General features: G+C 41.5%; 1 protein-coding gene across 2 annotated transcripts in view; it reads left to right on the forward strand.

The window, feature by feature from the left end:
* uhmk1 (U2AF homology motif (UHM) kinase 1) overlaps window positions 1–19,796 on the forward strand; it is a 65,911-nt gene extending 46,115 nt beyond the window's left edge. Inside the window, exons 7-9 of one of the 2 annotated variants that reach the window (XR_009654585.1) lie at window positions 1,857–1,945; window positions 2,051–2,280; window positions 14,072–19,796. Coding sequence is in view for 1 of the 2 variants with exons in the window: in XM_060920032.1 (XP_060776015.1) it covers window positions 1,857–1,945; window positions 2,051–2,197 (236 nt within the window). In the remaining variant the exon portion in view is untranslated. Of the gene's footprint in view, window positions 1–1,856; window positions 1,946–2,050; window positions 3,067–14,071 lie in introns of those variants that run through there. The other variant, XM_060920032.1, reaches the window with a different exon arrangement.
* The last annotated feature ends 7,045 nt before the right edge of the window (window positions 19,797–26,841 follow it).

A 26,841-nucleotide genomic window follows, 5' to 3' on the forward strand; every position in this document is an offset into this window, starting at 1 on the left:
GACGGACAGACAGATGGATTGGATGGATTTGGTGGCTGGATGGACGGATGGATTTGGTGGATGGATTTAGGACAGGATAAGTGGCTACAGATAATGGATGGATTTGGTGGATTGGATGGATTTGGTGGGTAGATGGGTGGATTTGTTGGATGGATGGATGGATGGATGGATGGATGGATGGATGGATTTGGTGGCTGGATGGACGGATGGATTTGGTGGATGGATTTAGGACAGGATAAGTGGCTACAGATAATGGATGGATTTGGTGGATGGACGGATGGATGGATTTGGTGGATGGATTTAGGACAGGATAAGCGGCTACAGATGATGGATGGATTTGGTGGATGGATGGATTTGGGACAGGATAAGTGGCTACAGATGATGGATGGATTTGGTGGGTGGATTTGGTAGATGGATTGGACGGACAGACAGATGGATTGGATGGATTTGGTGGCTGGATGGACGGATGGATTTGGTGGATGGATTTAGGACAGGATAAGTGGCTACAGATAATGGATGGATTTGGTGGATTGGATGGATTTGGTGGGTAGATGGGTGGATTTGTTGGATGGATGGATGGATGGATGGATGGATGGATGGATGGATGGATGGATGGATGGATTTGGTGGCTGGATGGACGGATGGATTTGGTGGATGGATTTAGGACAGGATAAGTGGCTACAGATAATGGATGGATGGATGGATTTGGTGGATTGGATGGATTTGGTGGGTAGATGGATGGATTTGGTGGGTGGATTTGGTAGATGGATTGGACGGACAGACAGATGGATTGGATGGATTTGGTGGCTGGATGGACGGATGGATTTGGTGGATGGATTTAGGACAGGATAAGTGGCTACAGATAATGGATGGATTTGGTGGATTGGATGGATTTGGTGGGTAGATGGGTGGATTTGTTGGATGGATGGATGGATGGATGGATGGATGGATTTGGTGGCTGGATGGACGGATGGATTTGGTGGATGGATTTAGGACAGGATAAGTGGCTACAGATAATGGATGGATGGATGGATTTGGTGGATTGGATGGATTTGGTGGGTAGATGGATGGATTTGGTGGATGGATAGATTGATCCCAAGCTGGAAAACTGTTGTGTTGCAGCAGTAAGTTATCAGACATATAGTGTGTGTTTCTTAGTAATGATTTAAAGATGCTGTTTACTTTCTTACACCACTCAGTGCAGAGGAGTTTAAACTGCATGGAAAAGCCCATCATGGTGAAACTGGAGTAGTGTATGTGTATGTACAGGGTTTTACAGTTAAACAAGGTGCTTGAGTGGGGAAAGAGCTGCCTCTTGTCGTTAAATAGTAGACATTTTTTTACATGCACATAGGAAGAAAGATGGGTGGCACGGTGGTGTAGTGGTTAGCACTGTCGCCTCACAACTGACAGGGGTCTTTCTGTGTGGAGTTTGCATGTTCTCCCTGCGTCTGTGTGGGTTTCCCCTACATGCAGGTTCGATAAAATCCCAAACCGCTGAGGTTGCACAAGCCAGTACATAGTGCTGGTCCCAAGCCTGGATAGATTGGGGAGGGTTGTGTCAGGAAGGGTATCCAGTGTAAAACCTATACCAAATCAAATATGTACAGGTAGAACAGATCCGCTGTGGCAACCCCAAACGAACGGGAGCAGCCGAAAGAAGAAGGAAGAAAGAGGCGTCTCCGGTATCATTAGTAAACACTACCGCGAAACTGTAAATGTTGGCACCTCAGTGATGCAGCTGTATTTTTTTTTTCTTCAAACATAATTACAATACAGTCCCTTTTTAAGTTTATTTTTCGATGAGTCAGTCATCTTGTCATTAACATGCATATTTTATTTTTTTCTTCCCCCAGACATTATAGAGGACATGAGGGAGGAGTGTCAGAAATATGGATCCGTCTTATCGCTGTTGATTCCGAAAGAAAATCCTGGGAAAGGCCAGGTAAGGAGTGCGAGATCCATCTTAAAAATGGGCTGAAGGATGTGTACTGAGCGGTTGGTGTTTATGATGAAGCACTGAGATAAGGCTGTCGTGTCCTGCTCACAGGTCTTCGTCGAGTATGCAAACGCCGGAGACTCCAAAGAAGCCCAGAGGCTGCTGACAGGCCGCACTTTTGATGGCAAATTTGTGGTGGCTACTTTCTACCCGCTGAGTGCCTATAAGAGAGGTTATCTGTATCAGACCGTGCAGTGAGGGGCTACAAGTACAATAATGTTCCAGTACGAACATGGCTTAGTCGTGAAACACAGTGTGGTGTTGTATCACAAGTATCTCGGGTAATCTTTGCTATATAAAACATTTCTACAAGCTACATGCACACAGTGTGGATGGATACTGGTACGCAAACGTGTCCTCCTTCTTCCATGGCTTGCTTATGTCATGCAATAAGGGACTGTGATGCTTTCAAGAAAGATAAGGATCGCGAAAAAGATCATACCGTTTCTAAAAAGCCGCTTGCAAGCATTTCACCTGCTTTGGATCTGGATCGCGTCCTGATAAGATTTTAACCATATTCATTTACACTTCTGGCCAGACTGAAATCTGTTAGCTGTTTTTGCATCACATGAATATGCAAATCAGCTCATTATATTTGAACACCATTGTTTTGTTTTTCCGTGCTGTTTTTTTTTTTATTGCACTACGTACCGCTGCTTTGGCGAGTACATGCATCGCTTATCGGGCTTGTTAATATGGTTTGGAAAGCAAATCTGCATTTACAGTTTCATTTTTATGGTTATAATCTTTATCCGGATATTTAAGTTATTCCACGAAACCGGGTCGTACATGAGCTGATAGCCGACGAGGCGCATAGCACCGAGTCGGTTATGAGCGGTGTACAACGAGATTGAGTGGAATAACTGTTTTATTCTATCCACATTCACTTCATTTTGAGAAATGGAGCATTTTTATTTTATTTTTTTTGCAAATTCGATAAGTAATAACTTTTTTATACAAAACGTCTGACAAAATCATTTCCGCTTAGAGTGTAAACAAACTGTTGAGATGACAGGAGCAATTTGTGAAAGATGCTATAATAATAATTCTTGGGGAAAAAAAATCTTACCATCAAATACTTTTATCCCATGTTTTGTTGCTTTTTTTTTTTTTTTTTTATTTCGTTCTCGGCTGGTTCAGCAAAACGCGCCGCCATTTTGTTTTTCTCTACTCCCGGTATATGAGCTGATATCCTCGTAGTAGAGTAGCCAATCAGAGTGCACAATTGCTCATATCCAGTGAATGTGGATAGAATATAATCCTGATGCACTTGAAGCTCCTTTCTTTCTTTTACTTATTTTCTTTTTTTTTTGTGATTATCTGAAATATATAAGCGGTCTATAAGGCTGCACATATTTATGAATTATTGGCCACAAAAAGGCATACTATTGCTTGCACGATGTAGATTTTCAGTCGACTTTAAAGTGAAGAAACAGCACAAACAAGGGGATAACGTAGTTGTTGAAGTTATCTCTTTCTACTAGGATTTTGAAGAAGTACATTTTACTGTCGAACTTGAATTTCGAAAGAGTCCTATCGGTTTGTGATTTTGTGATTGTGAAACGCTTCAGCGCCGCTCTTTTTGCCGTCGAACTCGTGCAGTAGTTTGTGTAAAATCTCACCGCTTGTTTTGTAAAAGGAAATGTGTGAGGTGTGAAGCGATCTGGGAAAACTGGTCACTAAATTCTGGAAAATAGCCAAACCTGGTGAATACCGCGCTTTGATCAGGGTGTAGGAGGGTGACACACAGTTGAGAAATTTAATTCGGTTTGTAATCGGACACCGGTTGTCAATGTGCCTTTTAAATGCTGTTTTCTCCTTTGATTTGCGATGTGTTTCAGTTCAACTTTCAGAACTAGCTCTAGTAGAAAATGCTAATATTTCACCAAGTGAAGGGTTTTCCCAGGATCCCACACACTCACATATATGCTTCCCAGTCGCTTTGAAGATTACATCGAACGCTTCATGAATGTATTCTGCTCTCTTTGTAGCAGGCGGGTTTCCACTGCGCAAAATACAAGTGATTTTTATTTAAAAAATGGACAAAACGCAATCCTGAATGGTTGATGTTATGCCATGAACGCTGGGTTTTCTCCTCGCAGGATGGCCATTCCAGTTAAACGCGACGACGGATTTTCAAGAACTGATGAATGTTAGCACGATGATTGATTGATTGTCAGGTCATGTGACCTTAAAGGAACAGTCCACCGTACTTCCATAATGAAATATGCTCTTATCTGAATTGAGACGAGCTGCTCCATACCTCTCCGAGCTTTGCGCGACCTCCCAGTCAGTCAGACGCGCTGTCACTCCTGTTAGCAATGTAGCTAGGCTCAGCATGGCCAATGGTATTTTTTGGGGCTGTAGTTAGATGCGACCAAACTCTTCCGCGTTTTTCCTGTTTACATAGGTTTATATGACCAGTGATATGAAACAAGTTCAGTTACACAAATTGAAACGTAGCGATTTTCTATGCTATGGAAAGTCCGCACTATAATGACAGGCGTACTAACATCTTCTGCGCGCTTCGGCAGCGCATTGATATCTGAGCTCCGTATCAATGCGCTGCCGAAGCGCGCAGGAGGTGTTAGTACGCCTGTCATTATAGTGCGGACTTTCCATAGCATAGAAAATCGCCACGTTTCAATTTGTGTAACTGAACTTGTTTCATATCACTGGTCATATAAACCTATGTAAACAGGAAAAACGCGGAAGAGTTTGGTCGCATCTAACTACAGCCCCCAAAAATACCGTTGGCCATGCTGAGCCTAGCTACATTGCTAACAGGAGTGACAGGGCGTCTGACTGCGTCTGACTGACTGGGAGGTCGCGCAAAGCTCGGAGAGGTACGGAGCAGCTCGTCTCAATTCAGATAAGAGCATATTTCATTATGGAAGTACGGTGGACTGTTCCTTTAAATGCGAAAAACGTGTTTCCGTTTCAATTTTGCGAAATATCGTTTCAAACATCACCTCGTGAGCGTATAAATTTTTTTTTTTTTTGAAAATTTGAGAGTTTGGTTTCTCAAGTCTGAAATTTCAAATTGCGTGTTAAACAGGTTAAAGGAAACCCGCCTACTGTGGGGCGTTAATATTCTCACACGCTGTTCATGCTGCTGGAGTTGCAATGATGCTTCACTGCAGTAGCATAATGGGTTGTGTGGGTTTTTTTTTTTTTTTTTGTAATTACTAAGCTAGAGTTTGAAATTTGATTATACTTTCGATGATAGGTGGATAGTTGGATGATGGGTGGATATATAATAGGTGGTGTGTGTGTTTATTTTATTTTTGTTAATCATTAAGCCAGGTTTTGAAATTTGATAATACTCTAGATGGTGTGAAGATACCTGCTTTGAATACAGGTTGTGCTTCGTTTTTAATTATCCTGTTTTTATTCTGTTTCTGTTCATTAGTGGCACATTTTTTTTTTTTTTTTTTTTTTTTTTTTTTTTAAATACAGTACCAGTCAAAAGTTCGGAAACACCTTCAAATTCGATGTTTGTATGTATTTATTTATTTATTTTTCCTACATTGTAGAACAATACCGAACTCATCAAAACTAGATTCAAGATTTTTATTTGTCATATACACAATAACAGACACAGCGGTTTATTATTGGGGAATGAAATTCTTATTTTGCAACTGCCTGACCAAACTACGCTTACCAATATAAAAAGAAATATATAAAATATAAAGTGCATAGGGCGGCACGGTGGTGTAGTGGTTAGCGCTGTCGCCTCACAGCAAGAAGGTCCGGGTTCGAGCCCCGTGGCCGGCGAGGGCCTTTCTGTGTGGAGTTTGTATGTTTTCCCCGTGTCCGCGTGGGTTTCCTCCGGGTGCTCTGGTTTCCCCCACAGTCCAAAGACATGCAGGTTAGGTTAACTGGTGACTCTAAATTGACCGTAGGTGTGAATGTGAGTGTGAATGGTTGTCTGTGTCTGTGTGTCAGCCCTGTGATGACCTGGCGACTTGTCCAGGGTGTACCCCGCCTTTCGCCCGTAGTCAGCTGGGATAGGCTCCAGCTTGCCTGCGACCCTGCAGAACAGGATAAAGCGGCTACAGATAATGAGATGAGATAAAGTGCATATGGAATGCAAAATATAAAGGTAGAGTGAAAATGAAGATAACATTTAAAAAAAAAAAAAAGGAGAGGCAAACATAGAGGTAGATGTACTGTGCAATGTCTTGTGCAAAATTGCTAATATAATCCGTGGTTCAAAGCCTGATGGCCTGGGGATAAAAACTCTGTCAGTCTAGTAGTCCTTGCTAGACTGACAAACAGTGAAATAACATAAGGAATGATATGGTAAACAAAAAAAGTGTTTAAAAAAACCAACATTTCATCTTTTAGATTCTTCAAAGTCGTCACTATTTACCTTAATAACAGCTTTGCACACTATTGGCATTATCTGAACCAGCGTCATGAGGTCGTCACCTGGAATGCTTCTCAATTAACAGGCGTGTCTTGTCAAAAATGGAATTTCTTGCCTTCTTAATGCATTTGACACCATCAGCCAGTAAAGAGTAAATAATAAAAATACAGTAAATAGCCCTGTTCGACAACTGTAGTAATCCATATTATGTCAAGAACCACTCAACTAAGTAAAGAGAAATAACAGTCAGTCATTAAGACACGAAGTGTCTTTTAGTTAATTAAAATAAAGAAAAAACATCGAATTTGAAGGTGTTTCCAAACTTTTGACTGGTACTGTGTGTGTGTGTGTGTGTATATATGTATAACTTTTTTTCATGTTTGTACTCTTAATGGTACTTAAGCATGAACAAAAGCCGCAATCAGGGATTGTGAGTATCGCGGAAGGGTAGCTCTGGCACTGAAATAAAATAAGGAGTCCCTGTTTTCCTTTTAAAGTACAGATAAGAATCAGGTGTACGTGACAAACAAGAAAATGGTCATTAGTTTATTGGAGATAAATCCTTGACTGTTGGTGTGGCATGTTAAGAAAATGAAAAAAACAGGATTGCAAAGAAAGTCCAAGCGTGAGGTTTGTCGTCACGCCCTCCTCCCCGTAGCGATAAAAGTTTGCGTGGCTTTATTGACGTTGTTCAGAGCTCTGCTCCGTAAGCATCCAGAGTTGACTTTGACCCTGTGTGTTTGCGTTTACCTTCAGCTCGAGATAAAGTTGTTTAGTCTTCCAGGCTTTCGTTTTTAGGGTCTGTAATTAAAGAAGATGGTGTAAGGGAGAAGAAAGAACGCAAGCTCTGGACAATTTTTTGAATACAATTTCGAGTGATTGAGGTTTAAAGGTTGCACATTACTACTGACTGAAGTGAAGTGTGTTGCTGCGTTTGTTTGGGGAAGCGTGCGGTTTGGGCGAGGCACTGATGGAAGCTTTTTGTTTTTTAATCTTTCATTTTAGTTTTTTCGAGTTTGTGGAGTTCTGCGTATGATCATTCTTGGAGCTAACAAATGTACTGACTAGAGCTAGTTAGATAGTTCAGTGGATTAATCCAGACACAGATAAACAAGTATACAACCTTTTTTTTTTTTTTTTTTTTTTTTTTTAAACACAATTGCATTTTGCTCTAATTATCCACTTGAGGCAGGATATAACCGAGCAGTTAAAGGAGAACTGGAGTCATTTTTAAACTTGCTTTATTTCTTAATTAACGTGTTTTTCAGTTTTAGTAACCTTATATCGTGACTCATATTGGCAACTAATCGCAATTAAATATTATACATATCGGCCTATTCGGTTTTTAGCCGTGTTGAATTTAGTTCGTTTGGTCCACGGCAGGCGTCGCTTATCCGCGCGATCTTCACGAGACTTGTGCGAGACTTCCAAACGTGAAGCGTCAGCCAGGTGTCAGTGCCGCCATTTTGAAAACCGTTTCCAAACGAAATATTGCACAAAAACGAGTTTAAAGGGTAACGCCGTTTTTCCACAAAACCAGGTGTGTAATAGGAGAAAAACATATACGTAATCAATTCCGTTAATTATTTCCATTATATATCGAACATGAAAAAATATTTTTAACTTTGAAATCATGAATTGAGACAGAGGAGTTGAAGTTGGAGGAGGCAGCCATTTTGAGATTGTGGGCAACTATAAACCAATCAGAATCTTTCGTTAATGCGCCTCCCTCTGATCTGTGACGTCACTGGGCCCATGAAAACAGTGTTTACAAGCAGATCACTGTGATTAGGAGTCCCGGCAGGTGGCTTGTATTCGATTCGTTTATATCCCGACCTTGTCAGCTGTCAGATTTATGTTCATGGACCCGGTAAGCTGGTAAATAATATTTATTAATTTTTTTCTTTACCAAATTCTAACAGAAAACGAGAGCGCCCGAAAGGGAAAGCCGAGCCGCTTCGCGCGTGCGCAGTAGGCTTGGTAGGACAAATCCAAATAGGAGTCATTCAGGATTCAGCCATGTTTTTGCTCCGTGTTTTTACTCGACCAAAGTTATACAGTATTATGAGCTTTAAGTTGCATAAATAAAACCATTTGGTGAAACTTTGAAGAAGCGATTGTACTGGTTTTTTACCTTATTACCATGAAGCACTGAAGAGTTCTTTTCAGTGGTGGGCCGCATGACGTCACGCAGTAGATCAATATGGCGGAACGCATCTTCGCTGAGCTCAGCGCAAGCCCATATTATTAAAAGTTAAAAGATACTGTTATGCGGTCTGTTCTTTCTCTATAAATTCCATGATCGATTACTTTATATATTTATCTACAACCCCGATTCCAAAAAAGTTGGGACAAAGTACAAATTGTAAATAAAAACGGAATGCAATAATTTACAAATCTCAAAAACTGATATTGTATTCACAATAGAACATAGACAACATATCAAATGTCGAAAGCAGGACATTCTGAAATTTCATGCCAAATATTGGCTCATTTGAAATTTCATGACAGCAACACATCTCAAAGTTGGGACAGGGGCAATAAGAGGCTGGAAAAGTTAAAGGTACAAAAAAGGAACAGCTGGAGGACCAAATTGCAACTCATTAGGTCAATTGACAATAGGTCATTAACATGACTGGGTATAAAAAGAGCATCTTGGAGTGGCAGCGGCTCTCAGAAGTAAAGATGGGAAGAGGATCACCAATCCCCCTAATTCTGCGCCGACAAATAGTGGAGCAATATCAGAAAGGAGTTCGACAGTGTAAAATTGCAAAGAGTTTGAACATATCATCATCTACAGTGCATAATATCATCAAAAGATTCAGAGAATCTGGAAGAATCTCTGTGCGTAAGGGTCAAGGCCGGAAAACCATACTGGGTGCCCGTGATCTTCGGGCCCTTAGACGGCACTGCATCACATACAGGCATGCTTCTGTATTGGAAATCACAAAATGGGCTCAGGAATATTTCCAGAGAACATCATCTGTGAACACAATTCACCGTGCCATCCGCCGCTGCCAGCTAAAACTCTATAGTTCAAAGAAGAAGCCGTATCTAAACATGATCCAGAAGCGCAGATGTCTTCTCTGGGCCAAGGCTCATTTAAAATGGACTGTGGCAAAGTGGAAAACTGTTCTGTGGTCAGACGAATCAAAATTTGAAGTTCTTTATGGAAATCAGGGACGCCGTGTCATTCGGACTAAAGAGGAGAAGGACGTCCCAAGTTATCAGCGCTCAGTTCAGAAGCCTGCATCTCTGATGGTATGGGGTTGCATTAGTGTGTGTGGCATGGGCAGCTTACACATCTGGAAAGACACCATCAATGCTGAAAGGTATATCCAGGTTCTAGAGCAACATATGCTCCCATCCAGACGACGTCTCTTTCAGGGAAGACCTTGCATTTTCCAACATGACAATGCCAAACCACATACTGCATCAATTACAGCATCATGGCTGCGTAGAAGAAGGGTCCGGGTACTGAACTGGCAAGCCTGCAGTCCAGATCTTTCACCCATAGAAAACATTTGGTGCATCATAAAACGGAAGATACGACAAAAAAGACCTAAGACAGTTGAGCAACTAGAATCCTACATTAGACAAGAATGGGTTAACATTCCTATCCCTAAACTTGAGCAACTTGTCTCCTCAGTCCCCAGACGTTTACAGACTGTTGTAAAGAGAAAAGGGGATGTCTCACAGTGGGAAACATGGCCTTGTCCCAACTTTTTTGAGATGTGTTGTTGTCATGAAATTTAAAATCACCTAATTTTTCTCTTTAAATGATACATTTTCTCAGTTTAAACATTTGATATGTCATCTATGTTCTATTCTGAATAAAATATGGAATTTGGAAACTTCCACATCATTGCATTCCGTTTTTATTTACAATTTCTACTTTGTCCCAACTTTTTTGGAATTGGGGTTGTATCTATTTGTGGTGATTTTGTACAAAAGTTGCCTTATCCTTTAAATGACGATTACTGCCGACTTTTTACAAACTTTCCTGATTGCTATCAAAACAAACAAAACTTCCGGCTTGATTACGTCAGCATTCGAAAGAGGGCGCGCGCGTCTTTTGACAACGTTGGCAGACGTCGGTCACTTTGATTTCCGCTGCACGTTTTACTTCCGTCCTACGATGTCTCGCACAGGTCTCAACGAATCTCGGTTACGGCCGTCGCTTTGACATACGGACTGATATATTACAGAGCATATTTCAAACACTCATAACTTGCTATAGCAGCGACAAAATAGCTGTCAGAAATGCATTCTGATATTTAATAAAAATGAGAAATAGAATTTTGATGATAATTAAAAAAAAAAAATTGACTTCAGTTCTCCTTTAAGGGTCTTGCTGAAGGACCTGACCGAAGCAGCTTAGTGCTGCTGGGATTTGAACTCTTCCAATCAGTAGCCATAGCGGAGACTTCCTAGAGTGCATAATGCTTAAAAAAAAAAATCAGCAAGTCACCGTGCAACATTTTTATGGCGTTCACTCCTCGTATTGCACAAAAGACTTTGACACTGACTCGATTTCTTTTTATCTCGAAGTGATTGTATGTACTAACAGGAGAGGTATGTGACAGCTTTGTGTTCAGCTCATCCAAGCACACTAATTAATTTGGCATGCAGGGTATGTTTAAACTAATTAGTGATGGGAATTCAGGAAACCAGGCGTACGTGAGGGTTTTTTTTTTTTTTAAATATTAAATTACACTGCAAGAGTAACAGGTTTACATCCATCTTCAAAAAATAAAAATAAAAAACGTCTCAGCTAATACACCCACTGACCCGCACTAGTGCACTACAGTGAAGTGCGTGTTTATATATTACAGTATATACAGTACTGTGCAAAAATCTTAGGCACTCTTTAACAGACTTTATCAGTTTTCATTTTATGACTTCCTTATTATCATGTCAGTGCAAAAACATGTTCGGTTTCCAAAACATTAGTTTTCCAGCTTCGAGAAAACTGTTTGTCAGTAAAGAAAGCAGGATATTATGTAAGAAAAACATAACGAAGGCCGCTGGGTTTCGGTGCAAAATGAAGAAGCGAGTATGACGGTCAAAGTGTCCAGAAGAACCGTGGCTGGTTCTGTAAGATGCTCAGTAAAACCTACAGCTCACTTCCTTATAAAACTGCACTCACTGTACCTGAGGTGACATCATCACGACAAATATTACCTTTATTTTATTTGTTACAGCTTTACTGCTCTTTGTCGTATTTTTAACGCCGTTATTTTTGAAGGCGTCTCTGCCCGACAGTACGTCTTTTACATGTGCCTGAGACTTTTGTGCAGAACTGTAGCTATATAACAAATGAAAGTTTTTGTATTGTGAAAATCTTTCTAGTTGTTGAATCAACTTTTCCGCCAGATAGCTATGAAAAAAAAAAAATAATCGAATCGGTCAGGTATAAAATCAGCTTTTCCCGGATGCCGATTAAACCCCTAAGTGAACAAGAGTAAAAACACTGCGACTCTGGTGTACACGTCTCCGATAAGCACATGATGACAAAAAAAAAAATCGGATAACAATGCATCAGAATTCTGAAACGCCCAGCGCACATGGGCGATTTTTGGATGCAAGTTTCCCCTGTCGTGTGCGCATTATCTGCGACCAGTGGGCGATTTGGGGAGGGGGATGCAAGTCACATGGATTGGCTTAGCCTTTGGAGGTGATCGCTTCTTTATCCAAAGGCACCCGGACACGACGATATCTCTGCAACAAGTCAGCGACTGGCGATTTTATTTTATTTTTTTTTCCCCTCCCCCCTTGCAGAATACGATTGATACCTGTGATCTATCGCAAGCAACAAAAAAATCGCCGTCGTAAATATCTGCACACAAAGCGATTTTTCGCTTGCGTCAAAAAGTTGTGCGACCAAGCGACGGAAAATCGCCCGTGTGCGCTGGGCTACAGGGATTTGTAAAGATTTGTCAACTTGAACACCATCTGTGATCACCTCTGCCTGGCTGTTCTGATATGTGTAAACGGAAGTCATGGCCTAATGGTTAGAGAAGCAGCTTTGGGATCAAAAGGTCGTTGGTTTGATTCCCTGGACCAGCAGGAATGGCTGAAATGCCCTTGAGCAAGGTACCTAACCCCCAAACGCTCCCCAGGCTGCTCTGGGTATGTTGTACGTCGCTCTGGAGAAGAGCGTCTGCTAAATGCCTGTTATGTAATGTGATGCATATTTGCTTAAGTGGTCAGACCGGCTTAGGGAGCAGGGAGTTTATTTAACACAAAGACACCAACAATGGAAAGAAGGCGTGCCTTGGTTTTGGTTTAAATTTCGTTCTACGTCAGATCAATTGTTAGAGGAAAAAGCTTTACAAAAATAGAATTACATAAATTATACAGCGTATAGGAGATAACAAAAAGTGTGGCTGATACAGGGTGTCGCCTCAAAGAGCCCTGGAATGTCTCTGATTTATTTCTGAGGAAGTCTGCATGAGCTGAAAAGAGTGACACTGATGTGGAGCAGGCCAGTCAAGCGCACCCACTTTAAACATGCTTAATCCTACCTACGTCAGGTATTTAAGCTATTATAAATATTATAGTATACTGCATTAATGAATGTTGACTGTTTTATAAGAGAAGCCGTACTATAATAGTGTTCGCAAACCGTAAGCGTGGCATTGCAGGGTAGGGATATGATGCGTATCGCGATACGCGGTACATTATCTGACCTTTTGGTAAAATGTAATTCAAAAGACAAAAACAAGAAAAGTATGGTTGAAAAATGCTAATTTCCTTTATTAGCTGGTTTGACGAAGACAAATGCCGTTCTTTTTTCAGAACAGCAGGATGTCCGGATTTTCTGGGCTGATCGATGCCCTTTGGGCCGTAACTATATCACCAGCAGTTGAGAAAACATGTCTGCTATGGGCATTTTATCCTCCTTCACTTTTCTAACCGAGATGATAGGATTTGTGAAATACATGTCAAATAACTACTGATTAACTAGCCGTGTGCGAGTCACCACACTACCTTAAGAACGTAAAGCAGAAACGATAGATGGCACCGGCTTAAAAATGAAATTTCGCATATTCACGTCAGCTTCCAACAGATCCCCGTTTAAGCGAGCATGATTTTGCGGGATCCAAAATGGCAGCCCCTATTGCAAGACGCTTCAGAGCTGGACAGAAGTAAAAAATTGTGAGTTTCTTCAATGAAAATCGTTTTAAAACAAAAATGACCAGTTAGGGTAAGGTATCGCGATACTTGTGGATGATGCAGTACGTGAATCGTGGCCGCAGAAATCGCGATATATCGGTGAACCATGCCAGTCTTAGCAGTCAGTCACTTCTAATGTCAAGTGAGCTCAGCAATCCTTAGTGAGGTTTAAATACTTTCTGGCATAAAATTCTGAATTTGAATCACTGCATCGTTGCCACTATTGGCTAATGGCATTACGTGAACGACAGCCAGTTGCTGGGTGATATGAAAAAAGTTTTATTACAAATATTAGTACAGTATTATTAAATATGATAACCCAGTTAAAACACACCATGTTGTTTCATGAATAAAATTGGTACTTCTTGGCAAATTGCTGTGATAGAAAAGAAAAACAAAACACATCATGTACTGAAACTTTTGTGTCACGGGCTGCATCATACCATGACACATCGTTGATGAGTTTCCTGTAATAGAATGTCATAACATTTACTGGGTTTTTGGTTTTTTTTTTTTTTAAGTGCACACTCCTAGTGCTTCCTCAAGGCATCTGCCGTGTCCACCCTTATCTTTTCAAAGAAGTGAAGGAGGAAATGGAGGCAGTGCAAGAATGTAGGTGTGAAATTCAGAAACTGGCTTTCTCAATACGCACTCATTTCTTGATAAGTATTTGCCCCCAAGCAGGAAGCCTAAAAGGTTTGTTGTTGTAGCCCGGTACTGTGATTGAGATTCTAGTATTGATGCTAAATAAAATATTCAGAGCTAATTAGCCATGGCAGCACTTTTTAATTTTTTTGGCACTTTTATCGCAGCTCCCACTGCAGCCAAAGTCTTTCAGGATCAAAAAGCACAAATACACGCATCGCTGCCTTCTCAGAGAAATTCCACGCTGTGTAAAAATTGTGCTCTCGGCTGTGACAAAGTGCCAAAAATCAGACCTGAACTGACGTTCCGATTCCAAAAAAATGACCCAAGGTTGCTGTGAAGTTTGCACTCTGTGTGTATGTACATGAGATATAACCCGCAAAGCTTGGAAACTTGTCTATAGTCTATAAACACAGCTGCTTTAGTTACTAAAGGCCAAAAAACTGAACGTAGAAAGACTGGGTCCTTTTTTTTTTTTTAAACTGACAAACCGACTACTTTCTCACAAGACGTGAGGATGTCCATCCAGCTGGGGGAGTCAAAATAGCTTTAAAGGTCCCATGGCATGAAATGTTCACTTTCTGAGGTTTTTTAACGTTAAAATGAGTTCCTCTGACCTTCTTAAGTCACCCCAGTGGCTAGAAATTTCATAATGTGTAAACCAAACTATGCCCAACATTTGAGAATGGCGCGTCAAAACGGCACGTTGAGAAGCTCTTCCCTTTACTACGTCAGCAAGGGAGATGATCCCCACGCCCCCCCTCTGGATTCCCACCCACTGTATGAATTGCCCGCCCAGTTGTAGTGAGGAGACCATAGAGGACACATGGCGTCACCTAAGCGAGCGAAACATGGAAGTTGCGCTGTACATGGATGTGACAACACAGAAAGGAGTCTGTTTTTACTGCCGACGGGAGAGCCCCTGAAGATGCAGTGGCTTAATTTTATTTACTTCAGTAATACGCCGTCGAGTCTACCTAAGACGGTGTATGTTTGTCGGAAGCATTTTCCTGATGAATGTTTCCACAACTTGGGACAGTACAGGGCAGGTTTTGCACATCAACTGTCACTGAAGCCTGGGTCCGTACCAAGCATCCCTGCCGCATCAGCAACAAACACCGAACAAGTAAGTGTACGGTATAACTGTTAAGTCGTTTTGCCGTGTTTTAAAATCGGTGCCACGTTAGCCTTGCAATGGCTACATTAGCTGTGCAGCTAACCGCTTCCTGCAGTTAGCCAGGTACTCTGTCTGCGCTACAAAACCAAAAAGCATGCAGCATGCTCTGTTATAATAGCCAATCAAAACAGTTTTTACAAAGACACCGGCATTCTTTAAGTCACTCGTTCATTTTATTTGTTTGTTTGTTCAGTAAAAACCCAAACATTTGTTGAATTTATTTTATTTCCTCGCGTCGCACCTTAATGACGTCAGCGCGCGGTATTTTTCCCTTCGCGGTTTGTTCCTTCTCTCTCGCCATAGTAAGACACCCACATCCGCTTGTTCTGACCCACTGGAGGTAGCGTCACAGTGCTGTTAGCCAATCAGAGGTAACACGTTTACATGTCATGAATATTAATGATAAGACCCGCCCCCACCCTCTACCCTTCCCCGCCTCCTGCTTCTCATTAGCAAAACGACGCACTGGGAAAAGCGCTGAAATGGGGCTTTCTCCCAGGAGGCTATATCTACGTGCCGAGGGTTCATTTCGAGAAAGGCTGCGGATATAACATCCGGAAACCTCCACGAGCCCGTTTAAAGCATCAACAAACCACCATGCCATGGGACCTTTAAGCTCGTCGCATCAAATGCAGCTCGGACTTGACAGCCGCCATCTGCTTCCTTCCTCCTGGGTTTAGATAAATGAACTTTTGAATCCTACAGAACGGACCCAAAGGCACTGCTTTATATCAGATATTGTAATCGGTTCTCGAAACGAGCTGTTTAATGTGATTAGTGGGTTTACATTGCTACTGACAGTCGGATCAATGTGCTAAAGAGGTTCTAGATGCGGATTTAATCCAGATGAGAAGGCTAGGTGTTCGATCTGTGGGTTCTTCCTTTGAACACTGACCCTTTTTAATCGAGCGCAGTGGCTCGGGTTGGAGCGGAATTGTTTAGGAATGAAACATGAACAGATTCCTGCGTTTTTTATAGATTTTATGGATTCAGCAGGGATAAGTTGTATTTAAACACATGGACGTGTAGATAAGATGGGAATATATGCGTGAATTTATGTTTCTGGAGAAACGGCACGTAAATGATGTCAACTGGTTTGTCCTGCAGCTTTAGAAGCACTTTGCTTACACAATTGATTTGTATTTATTTATTTAATTATTTGTTGGTCCAAAATGCCATCTTTTTCTCAACTTCATTCATCAATTAACTCTTAGTACAGCTAAATATTTGTTATTCCACGAAATCGAGTCGTACATGAGCTGATAGCTGACGAGGCGCGTAGCACCGAGTCGGCTATAAGCCGTATATGACGAGATTGAGTGGAATAACTGTTTTATTCTATCCACATTCACTGGATTTTGAGAAACGGAGCATTTTTATTTTTTGCTAGTTTGATAAACAAAACTTTTTGTACAAAACGTCTGACAAAATCATTTCCGCTTAGAGTGTAAACAAAACGGCGAAATGACAGGAGCAATTTGTGAAAAATGCAATGATCATTCTTGGGGAAAAAAAAAGATGCATTCTTACCATCAAATACTTTCATTCCATGTTTTGTTTTCGAGTAGTTTTTATTTCGTCTTCAGTTGGTTCAGCAACACGCTCCGCCATTTTGTTTTTCTCTACTCATGGTATATGAGCTGATATCCTAGTAGTAGAGTAGCCAATCAGAGCGCATGATTGGTCATATCCAGTGAATGTGGATCGAATAATTCCTGGTATACAGTGCACTTACTCCATGTATACACTTGGGTCAAATGTCTAAGACCATTGTTTGGTGTAGGTTTTTTGGGGTTTTTTTTAAATAAATTTAAAACCGGATATAAGCAGAGTTTAGAAAGTTTCGAGTGTTCAGACGACACTGATGGATTTGTTCGAATACAATTCGTCAGGTTTATGAATCTACTTTTCACTGATGTTGCTGATGATGATCTAATTTGGAATGGAAAAGAATGCAAAACGGAAACAGTTGCACTGTTGGTCTTAGACTTTTGCACCCCGCTGTGTAGTGTGTGTGTGTGTGTGTGTGTGTGAGAGAACAATTTAGACGGGTAAAGCCATAGGAGTCTGACCTTTTGTTAATGTTTGATCAGACGTTGCACACGTAGAAACTCTTGCTGTGAATTTGACTTTGTTTATAAATGGAGCGAGCGGATTCTTGCAGTCGTACCCGCTGCTGTTCAGTGCAGTTAGAGTTTACAGTTGCACAACAGTATTGAAATTGTTCGTTCGTTGCATTACCTACAAGAGCACAGTTCTCAGACAAACGAAATCTTTTTTCTTTTTAGAATAGTTGTATTTTGCTCACGTAAAAATGTGCTCCAAGGATACGTTGTTTACCAGAAGGTAATTTCTACAAAGTGTGAACAAAGGAATAGTGGAAATACTGACTGATACAAACTTTCACACAGATTAAAGAAATACTCCAGTAATTTTAAACCTGATCTGATCCTGTGTGTGTGTGTGTGTGTGTGTGTGTGTGTGTGTGTGTGTGTGTGTGTGTGAGAGATATTACCAAATTACCAGATATTATCTTTTATACACAGTTCTTGAAATATTCGCGGTGACCGAATTAACCCTAATTCAACAGAACTTGTATATTCAAAATCTGCTGAGTCTATGAAAAATTCGAGTTAATGAAGAAGTTATAGAAATGTAATAATTTTAAATCTGCAGAGTCTATTCTAATGATTTCGAACATAATATCCTAATTCTAATGATTCTAATACTACACATTAAAAAAAATTTAAAGCTCTAATGATTCTAACAGTTATAACTCTAAGTATAGCTGCAAGAAGCGATCATCGGGGTCCAAGCATGTCAGGAAATATCCCCGGTCCGACAGTGGCCAGTTCTTGACAAGAACAGTATAAAGTCCAAAGATGCACAGACTTTATCAAGTTCTATCAACTCAGTGTTGCTCAATATTAATAGGGTACAATGTCTGTGAAAAGCCAGGTCACTGAAGGTGGCCATCTGTTTCATTTCAGTTTAATCTTTTAAGACTTTTGGTTCCTGAGAAACACCTAAACTCCACCTCCTATTGACATCCATACCTCAAACACACTTCCTCATATCGTAACGTTTCATATGAATCCGGACAACCAGCCTTCAGTTACAGCTTTTTTACTAAATCAAGCTCCAACTTAAAGGAGAACTGAAGTCATTTTTAAACTTGCTTTATTTCTTAATTAACGTGTTATTCAATTCCGTTTTCGGTTTGAGTAACCTGATATCGTGACTCGTATCGGCAACTAATCGCAATTAAATATTATACTTATCGGCCTGTTCGGTTTTTAGCCGTGTTGAATGTAGTTCGTTTGGTCCACGGCAGGCGTCACTTATCCGCGCGATCTTCACGAGACTTGTGCGAGACTTCGAAGCGTGAAGCGTCAGCCAGGTGTCAGTGCCGCCATTTTTGAAAACTGTTTTCCAAATAAAACATTGCACAAAAATTTGTTTAAATGACGATTACTGCCTACTTTTTTCAAACTTTCCTGATTGCTATCAAAACCAACAAAACTTCCGGCTTGATTACATCAGCATTCGAAAGAGGGCGCGCGTATTTTGACTATCCCTGCGTCCAAATCGGTCCCTACTCACTATATAGGGCACTATATAGTGAGGATGCCATTTTGGAGTGCTGTCCGAAACCTTAGTGAGGATTATTTACACCCTGTATAGTGCACTCAAAGTATCCCACAATAGAGGTCTGCGCAGGTCGGATTTTTCAGTCCCGCTCCCGCCCGCAAAGAATTATGATTTTCAGTCCCGCTCCCGCCCGCGCCTGCCATATTTTGTCCCGCTCCCGCCCGCAAATCCCGCATAATGCAGACGTTCGCGTTATTTCTCATAAAGTTCTTGTCTTGACAGAGTGTGATGGTGCCCCGCCCCCTACTTTGAGTGGTTTTGAGCATAAATATCTACAGCTCACGTTCACGTTTATTATTTACCTTGTTTCTGAATTCGGAATGTTGAAATGGCAGCATGTAGACCTAATAATAATAATTATTTAAGTAGGCTAATCATTTAAGTATGCGCTGTCCCGTGGTGCGTCTCCTATGAATAATTAGTGTGAAAGGAGAGATGGATCGCACTCTTGAACTTATTCTTTGTTACATTTCTTTTCAGTTGTTTTTAGCAGCAGAAGGAGACAAACGTTTCAGCTGTTGCCTTCGTCAGTGTCTCTAATAATAATAATAAACAATTAAAGCCGCAAGCGGCCTCGACGGGCCCTCGCGCCAGCGGCCAAGGGGGGGCGGGGGCATGCGTCCCCGCGAAATACCTTCCACAGCTTCTTCGGCAAGAGACATTACTCCCACAATGGCGACAAAGCACAGAATTGGACACATGGCAACAATAGGGTTTGCCATAACCAGCACCCCCAGGGGCGAAAGTGCACAAAATTTGGCGTATATGTCAGGTGAGCTATGAAGAGTTTGCCTATGAAGTTTGATGACAATTGAGTAAATAGAAGATGAGATATAGATTTTTGAAGAATAAATTTTTTGGTTTTTCCCATGTCAGTAGGTGGCGCTATGCTGTACATGAGCGATTATGAGTTGGAAAAATAAGTGTCTACAACAGCAGCGTACTATCACAAGGTAGTGGTGTGAAGGAAAAGCATTATGGAAATATTAACCAAAAACCCGTTTTGGAGCAATTGCTTCGGCCAAAAACAGCGCCCCCCATGGACGAAAATTCCCAAAATGTGGTATACATGGCATGGGAGGTACTAAGAGGGTGGACGTGAAGTTTGACCAAATTTGAGGAAAGATTGGATCTTTTGCCCAAAAATAGCGCCCCCAGTGGCGAAAGTGCAGAAAATTTGGCGTATATGTCAGGTGAGCTATGAAGAGTTTGCGTATGAAGTTTGATGACAATTGAGTAAATAGAAGAAGAGATATAGATTTTTGAAGAATAAATTTTTTGGTTTTTCCCATGTCAGTAGGTGGCGCTATGCTGTACATGAGCGATTATGAGTTGGAAAAATAAGTGTCTACAACAGCAACGTACTATCACAAGGTAGTGGTGTGAAGGAAAAGCATTATGGAATTATTTACCAAAAACCCGTTTTGGAGCAATTGCGACGGCCAAAAACAGCGCCCCCCATGGACGAAAATTCCCAAAATGTGGTATACATGACATGGGAGGTAGTAAGAGGGTGGCCGTGAAGTTTGACCAAATTTGAGGAAAGATTGGAATTTTTGCCCAAAAATAGCGCCCCCAGTGGCGAAATATCACAGAAAGTGGGTAACATGTCAGAAGCCCAATGAGAGATTTGCGTGTGAAGTATGAGCAGTTTTGAGCAATCAGAAGATTTGTTATGAATTTTTAAGCATGTAAAATTTTGAATCGAAAATTGATTGACGTATAACTTCTGAACGGTTTAACACACGTGAAACGTATTTAGTAACTTTTGTCAGCCATGTCTGTAGATGATGTGTATCAATTTTGGTGACATTCCTATGAACGGTCTAGGAGGAGTTGCGCCGTATTCGTGGCCATGCATTTCGCACAAAAGTGAAATTACCTCACTTCCTGTTGGGCGTGGCTAATGCATTGGCATTACATTTTTGTCCGGCTTAGTGAGATACATATGCGCACCAAATGGCATGCCACCACTACAAACTACATGACACCCAGGCACCTTAATGCGGGAGGCCAAAATCACAACGACTTAGGGGGCGCTATAGAGGCCCTGAGCCCCGGCCAAGTTTGGGCTTCTGGTTCTGAGTAGCGGTGGCAATTCTCGGAACTGGTGCCAAATTTCGTGCGTTTTCGCCCATGGCAAGCGCCCCGAAAATGGCCCAACAGCGGAGAAAAATAAAGAAGAAGAAGAAGACGGAAGAAGAAGAATAATAATAGTGAACTCTTACAAGAACAATAGGGCCTTCGCCCTACAGGGCTCGGGCCCTAATAAAAAAAGACAGGCGAGCACGTAATTCCAAGTGGAAATTTGGTATATTTATTGTTCAGCCATACAAAACATTAGGCTAACCCAGTTTACATTTGTAAAGCATTTCTAACTAAAATGTCCGATTTCAGGACTCTTGACTTTTTAACGGTAAATGTACCTCTTTTTAAAGCAGCACTTACTTTTGAAGCACTGTGAGCTTCAGTAAAGAAGCTCTGCTCTTCTGCCATGATCGGAGATCTCAAACACGGAAGAGGAAAGGAATCGGAAACGTACGAGAGTTATTTATCCTCTCCTGGATCAGAATCAGAATTCTGATGACCAGCTCATCTAAGGTGTCATTGAGGCATCATGTTAGTGTGGGTCACTGGAGGCTGGGTGTGAACGGAGAGTCATTAGAGTGATCAAAGGATTGCCCGTTAGGGTGATCAATGGCACATTTAAGATGCCATTCCTCACTCAGGCCAAGTTTACATTAGACCGTATCTGTCTCGTTTTCTTCGCGGATGCACTATTCGTTTACATTAAAACGCCAGGAAACGGGAATTCGCCAGGGTCCACGTATTCAATCCAGATCGTATCTGGTCCGGTGCTGTGTAAACATTGAGAATACGTGGATACGCTGTGCTGAGCTCTAGCTGGCGTCGTCATTGGACAACGTCACTGTGACATCCACCTTCCTGATTCGCTGGCATTGGTCATGTGACGCGACTGCTGAAAAACGGCGCGGACTTCCGCCTTGTATCACCTTTCATTAAAGAGTATAAAAGTATGAAAATACTGCAAATACTGATGCAAATACTGCCCATTGTGTAGTTATGATTGTCTTTAGGCTTGCCATCCTTCCACTTGCAAGTGGTAAGTGACTTGCGCACAGCGGCTCAGTCCCGAATCACTGCTCGTGCACTTCACTCGCGCGCTCTGTGAGCTGCGCAGGGCTGGAGTGCGCACCCTCCAGAGGGCACTCGCTGTTCAGAGCAGAGTGATTTGGAGCGCAGCCGCTGAGGAGGAAGCGATGAGCCGCACTGACACATTTCAACTTGCGTGCCGAATTAGTCATGTGATTAGCGTATCCGTGTATTGGCGTTGCTGTGTGCACGTGAATCGTGTATTGGCGTTGCTGTGTGCACGCTAATCGTTTTTAAAAACGTTAATCTGATGATCCGCTGATAGTCTAATGTAAACCCCACCTCAATCTGGCAATCTGACTCTCTCTGCAAATTTAGGCATCTTAAAATGTTTTTATTAATGCCAAATAAAATATCCAGCACAAATTATATATGATGGACATTAAATTAATAATTTATAAATTTTATTTTAAACACGTTTTTAGTTAGCGGGACTGCAGCTCATCACCGCTCCCTCCCGCGCCCGCATATGTGCACTCCTGCTCCCGCCCGCGCCCGCATATGTGCACTCCTGTTCCCGCCCGCGCCCGCGATGAGCTTTCAAAATTTGTCCCGCGCCGCACTGCTTTGTGGCGGGTCCCGCGGGACTCCCGCGGGAGTGCAGGGCTCTATCCCACAATGCATCACGAAAAGTAGTGCACAACCGATGGTCACTAACCAAAGCAATATATCCCATCATGCGTTGCGGTCGTGCTGAAAGAAATCAAATTAAAAGTCTCAAATTTGATTTAATAAAAGGCAGCGGCAAAGAAGAAAGCATTCAGCCTTGATTTTACAAAAGAACTGAAAGATGCAGCTACTTTGTATTGATTAATGTGGGAAATGCGCACAGTATAATATGGATTTATCACAAAAATACATGCATGTGTTTATTATTTTGAAAACCCACCAGCCGACTGATCTGGCACGTTTTAATTGCGTGACAGTAATGACGTAAACGCCAGCACGACGGACTAGTGTCCGAAAGCGTTTTTTCATTTTACCAATGAGCTCACTGTATAGTAATTCCCTATGTAGGGAGTAGTGAACGAGTGAGAGATTTCAGACACAGGGTTTGATTTGCGCTGTACGTTTTACTTCCGTCCTACGATGTCTCGCACAGGTCTCAACGGATCTCGTTTACGGCCATTGCTTTGACATACGGACTGATATATTACAGAGCGTATTTCAAACACTTGCTATAGCAGTGACAAAATAGCTATCAAAAATGCGTTCCTTTATTTAATAAAATGAGAAGTAGAATTTTGATGATGATAAATTTGCCTTCAGTTCTCCTTTAAGAGAACTGATTGGCATGTGGTGGCCATGTTTACAAATCTCAACATTTTTTAAATAATTCTTTAGGATTAGATTCTGCCGAGTAGTTTGGCACCAATTTTGTGAACACAGGCCAAAATTCTAAGGACTACTTTGCAAAGTATTTCAAATCTATATTATGCAAATGATCATGCATTGGAGTGGGTGTGGCTAAATGGTTCAAAAGGCACTATGTTTTAAGCCAAAGAATTAGGAGGAAAAATAGAAAATGTAACTATCAACCTTTTATCCATGGAGATGTGTATAATTTGTTTTTCAACAGGGAAAAAAAATAGAATAGCGCCTCCAGTGGCCAATCAGCATGTGGTCCTGGAGGAACCGATCATTCAAGTTTCATGACAATGGGCCAGTCGTAGCCCTACTAAATGCCTTCTAATGATTCGAAATCTTCTGAAATCTGATTTGTTTGATGGTAATCAGGTTGATTGACATCATCAAAAGTCCACTTACAGATTAGGAGAGAAATGTACTGTCAATACAATGTCAATACGACAGTATTCATTAGAAATCCAGTGCATTGTAATGACTTCTATCGCTTCTTCTTCCGGTTGCTCCTGTTAGGGGTCGCCACAGTGGATCATCATGATCCGCATATTTGATTTGGCACAGGTTTTTACACCTGATGCCCTTCCTGATGCAACCCTCCCTAATCTATCCGGGATATTCTATCCTCCCTAATCTATTGGGATACCAAGTATGCACTGTCTTGTGGCTGGGTATTTTACCTCACTACATGTCTTTGGACTGTGGGGGAAACCAGAGCACCCGGAGGAAACCCACACAGACACGGGGAGAACATGCAAACTCCACACACAGCCCTTTTCCACCAAATCAGTTCCAGGGCTGGTTCGGGGCCAGTGCTGGTTCGCAACTCGTTCAACTTGCGAGCCAGCTGAGAACCAGTTTGCTTTTCCATAGCTCGCGGTGCTAAGGGGAGACACGTCATTACGTCGGTGTGTACGTCAGTTACGTCGCTGTATACGTCAGTTACGTCGCTACGTTTGCATAAACCTTGGCGCGAATATCGAAGCAAAAACAACACGGAAGAAGCAGCAGCAACAATAATAATAATGGCTGACTTCGCGTTTGTACAGCTGCTGCTTCTCGTCGCTTAAAAATGGCGACCTTTTGCGGTCTTGCGATTGTTGTTGGTCTTAACAACTCCGCCCCTCGCTGACGTAAGCGGTTCTTTCCTCTGGCCCAGCAGAGTGTTGGTGCTAGCCTGGAACTGGTTTTTCTGGCCCCAGAGCCAGTTCTTTGTCAGTGGAAACAGAAAACCTGGTTCCAAACTAAGCACTGGCCCCGAACCAGCCCTGGAACTGCTTTGGTGGAAAAGGGGCAAGGAAAGACCCCCGTCAGAACCTTCTTGCTGTGAGGCGACAGTGCTAACCGCTACACCAGCTCGGATTTTTATCTCTAACGATTCTAAATCTAACACTTCTAATCATTCAAATGCTAATTATAAAAATGGATTATGGAAATACAGGGGTTTTCAAAAAATGTGATATTTGAGAAGTAAATATCCCAGAAACTACATGGTCTAGGCAATTTAAACTGAACAGGCTTAAGGTCGAGCAATATAAGATTTACTCCTCAAAATTTGAATGAGAAATTCAAAGCTATGTGGATTCCATGAACGATTTAATAAATTTTCAGTATGCACGCCGCCTGAGACACAGCACACGTCAAGTCGGTAGTCCAGCTCCTGCCAAAACAGTCTTTTCTGGTGACCGTGCATTTTTAAAGAATTCTCTCATAAATGCACACTGCACAATCTTGTTCAACTGTGTTCAAGTCACTAAACTTCGAGTCCCTGGTGTTCAAGTCCGAGTCATGAAAGAAAATTTAGAGTCGGGCCCGAGAACAAGACTCCAATCGCACCATTTGACGGTGGCTGTTGCTGCCTTTATGTGAAAGCGTCTCTGCTACTGTGTTGGACTCGCGTTCCTGCTCGACTGCCCCGTTTTAGTTAACAGGCTACAGATAAAAAGCTTGTTCATCGCTCAGCAAGCCCCGCCCACTATCAACAGGGCAAATAACGAGAGAGGGTTAACACTAGCTAGTTCATCACTCAGCAAGCCCTGCTATCAACAGAGCAATGAACATAGCGTGTCACTTCCTTCTCTGGGTGGAGTCTTGCCAAATGGCGATTGAAGTTCGAGGTTGTCCCCGTCGTCTCCTCGATAGTTCTTGTACATCTGGAAAGCGGACAATCCTAGGGGCGTTCTCTCCAGGCATTTTAGCGCCATTAACGTTAGTTTGTTCCTGAACATGATGTATGAACAGGTGAATGTGGATTCTCTTGTACAAAATTAGTATAAAAAATTAATGTAGATATAAATATCTTATGCCAAATTATTATGGCATGTTCCAAAAAATAAAGAAAAATCAGAGTCCTCGTCTCCAATTTACGACTCCGAATGCTGTTAATGCACGAGTCAAGTCACGAGTCCTTAAAATTAGGGCACGAGTCGGACTCGAGTACTACAGGCCTGGTTCAAGCGTACTCTAAAACACAAAATGCCATTTCTATACCTAAAAAAAAAACATTAAACATAACATTTTTACCTGTTTCCACACATACTGTTAAAATTTGAGGTCAATTGAACGAGAATTGGCAAAGTTATTAGACTGTGAAATATCAAATTTTTTTTTTAAACACCCTGTATAATAAAAAAGGATCCAATACGGATGCATCACGGATTCTAGTAACTTATAGATCAGTCACGGACGTTTCGGTGTATTACAGATTGGTCACGGATTTCATACGGATGATACATCACGGATAAAAAAAAAAAAAAAATTTAAGAAGTCTGAAACAATTAAATGTTTAGACTGCCGAAGTTCATAATTAAAACAGCTTACCTGCATTGATATGTTTACTTTTATTAATTTACTATTGATATTTCATGGAAAATATCACACATACAGTACGTGAATAAAAGATCCGTGCTCTGTTATATTTTCTGTGAATCCGTATTCCGTGACTTTGTAAACTATGTTCGAAATCAAATAAATCTGTACGGATTTGAAAACTTCTTTAAAGATTTAATTCGAACGATTCTGATGCTAAACCTTCTAAATCTGCGCATGAGACGGACTGGAGAGAAAATCTGAACAAGGCTGTTTGGAGTTTTATCCAGCTTCTCTGCAGCAGTACAATAAAGCGAAATCATTCCAGTTTTTCATGAAGGTTTTATCGTGCCCATGTTCGATTAGGTGAATAAAACAACACTGATCTCTCTCTCACACACACACACACACACACACACACACACACACATTCTCTCTGAAAAACGTATTTGTGTCTCTGAAAGAGCAGATTAT

This window comes from Neoarius graeffei, chromosome 4, assembly GCF_027579695.1.
Source record: "Neoarius graeffei isolate fNeoGra1 chromosome 4, fNeoGra1.pri, whole genome shotgun sequence".
Taxonomy (NCBI): domain Eukaryota; kingdom Metazoa; phylum Chordata; class Actinopteri; order Siluriformes; family Ariidae; genus Neoarius; species Neoarius graeffei.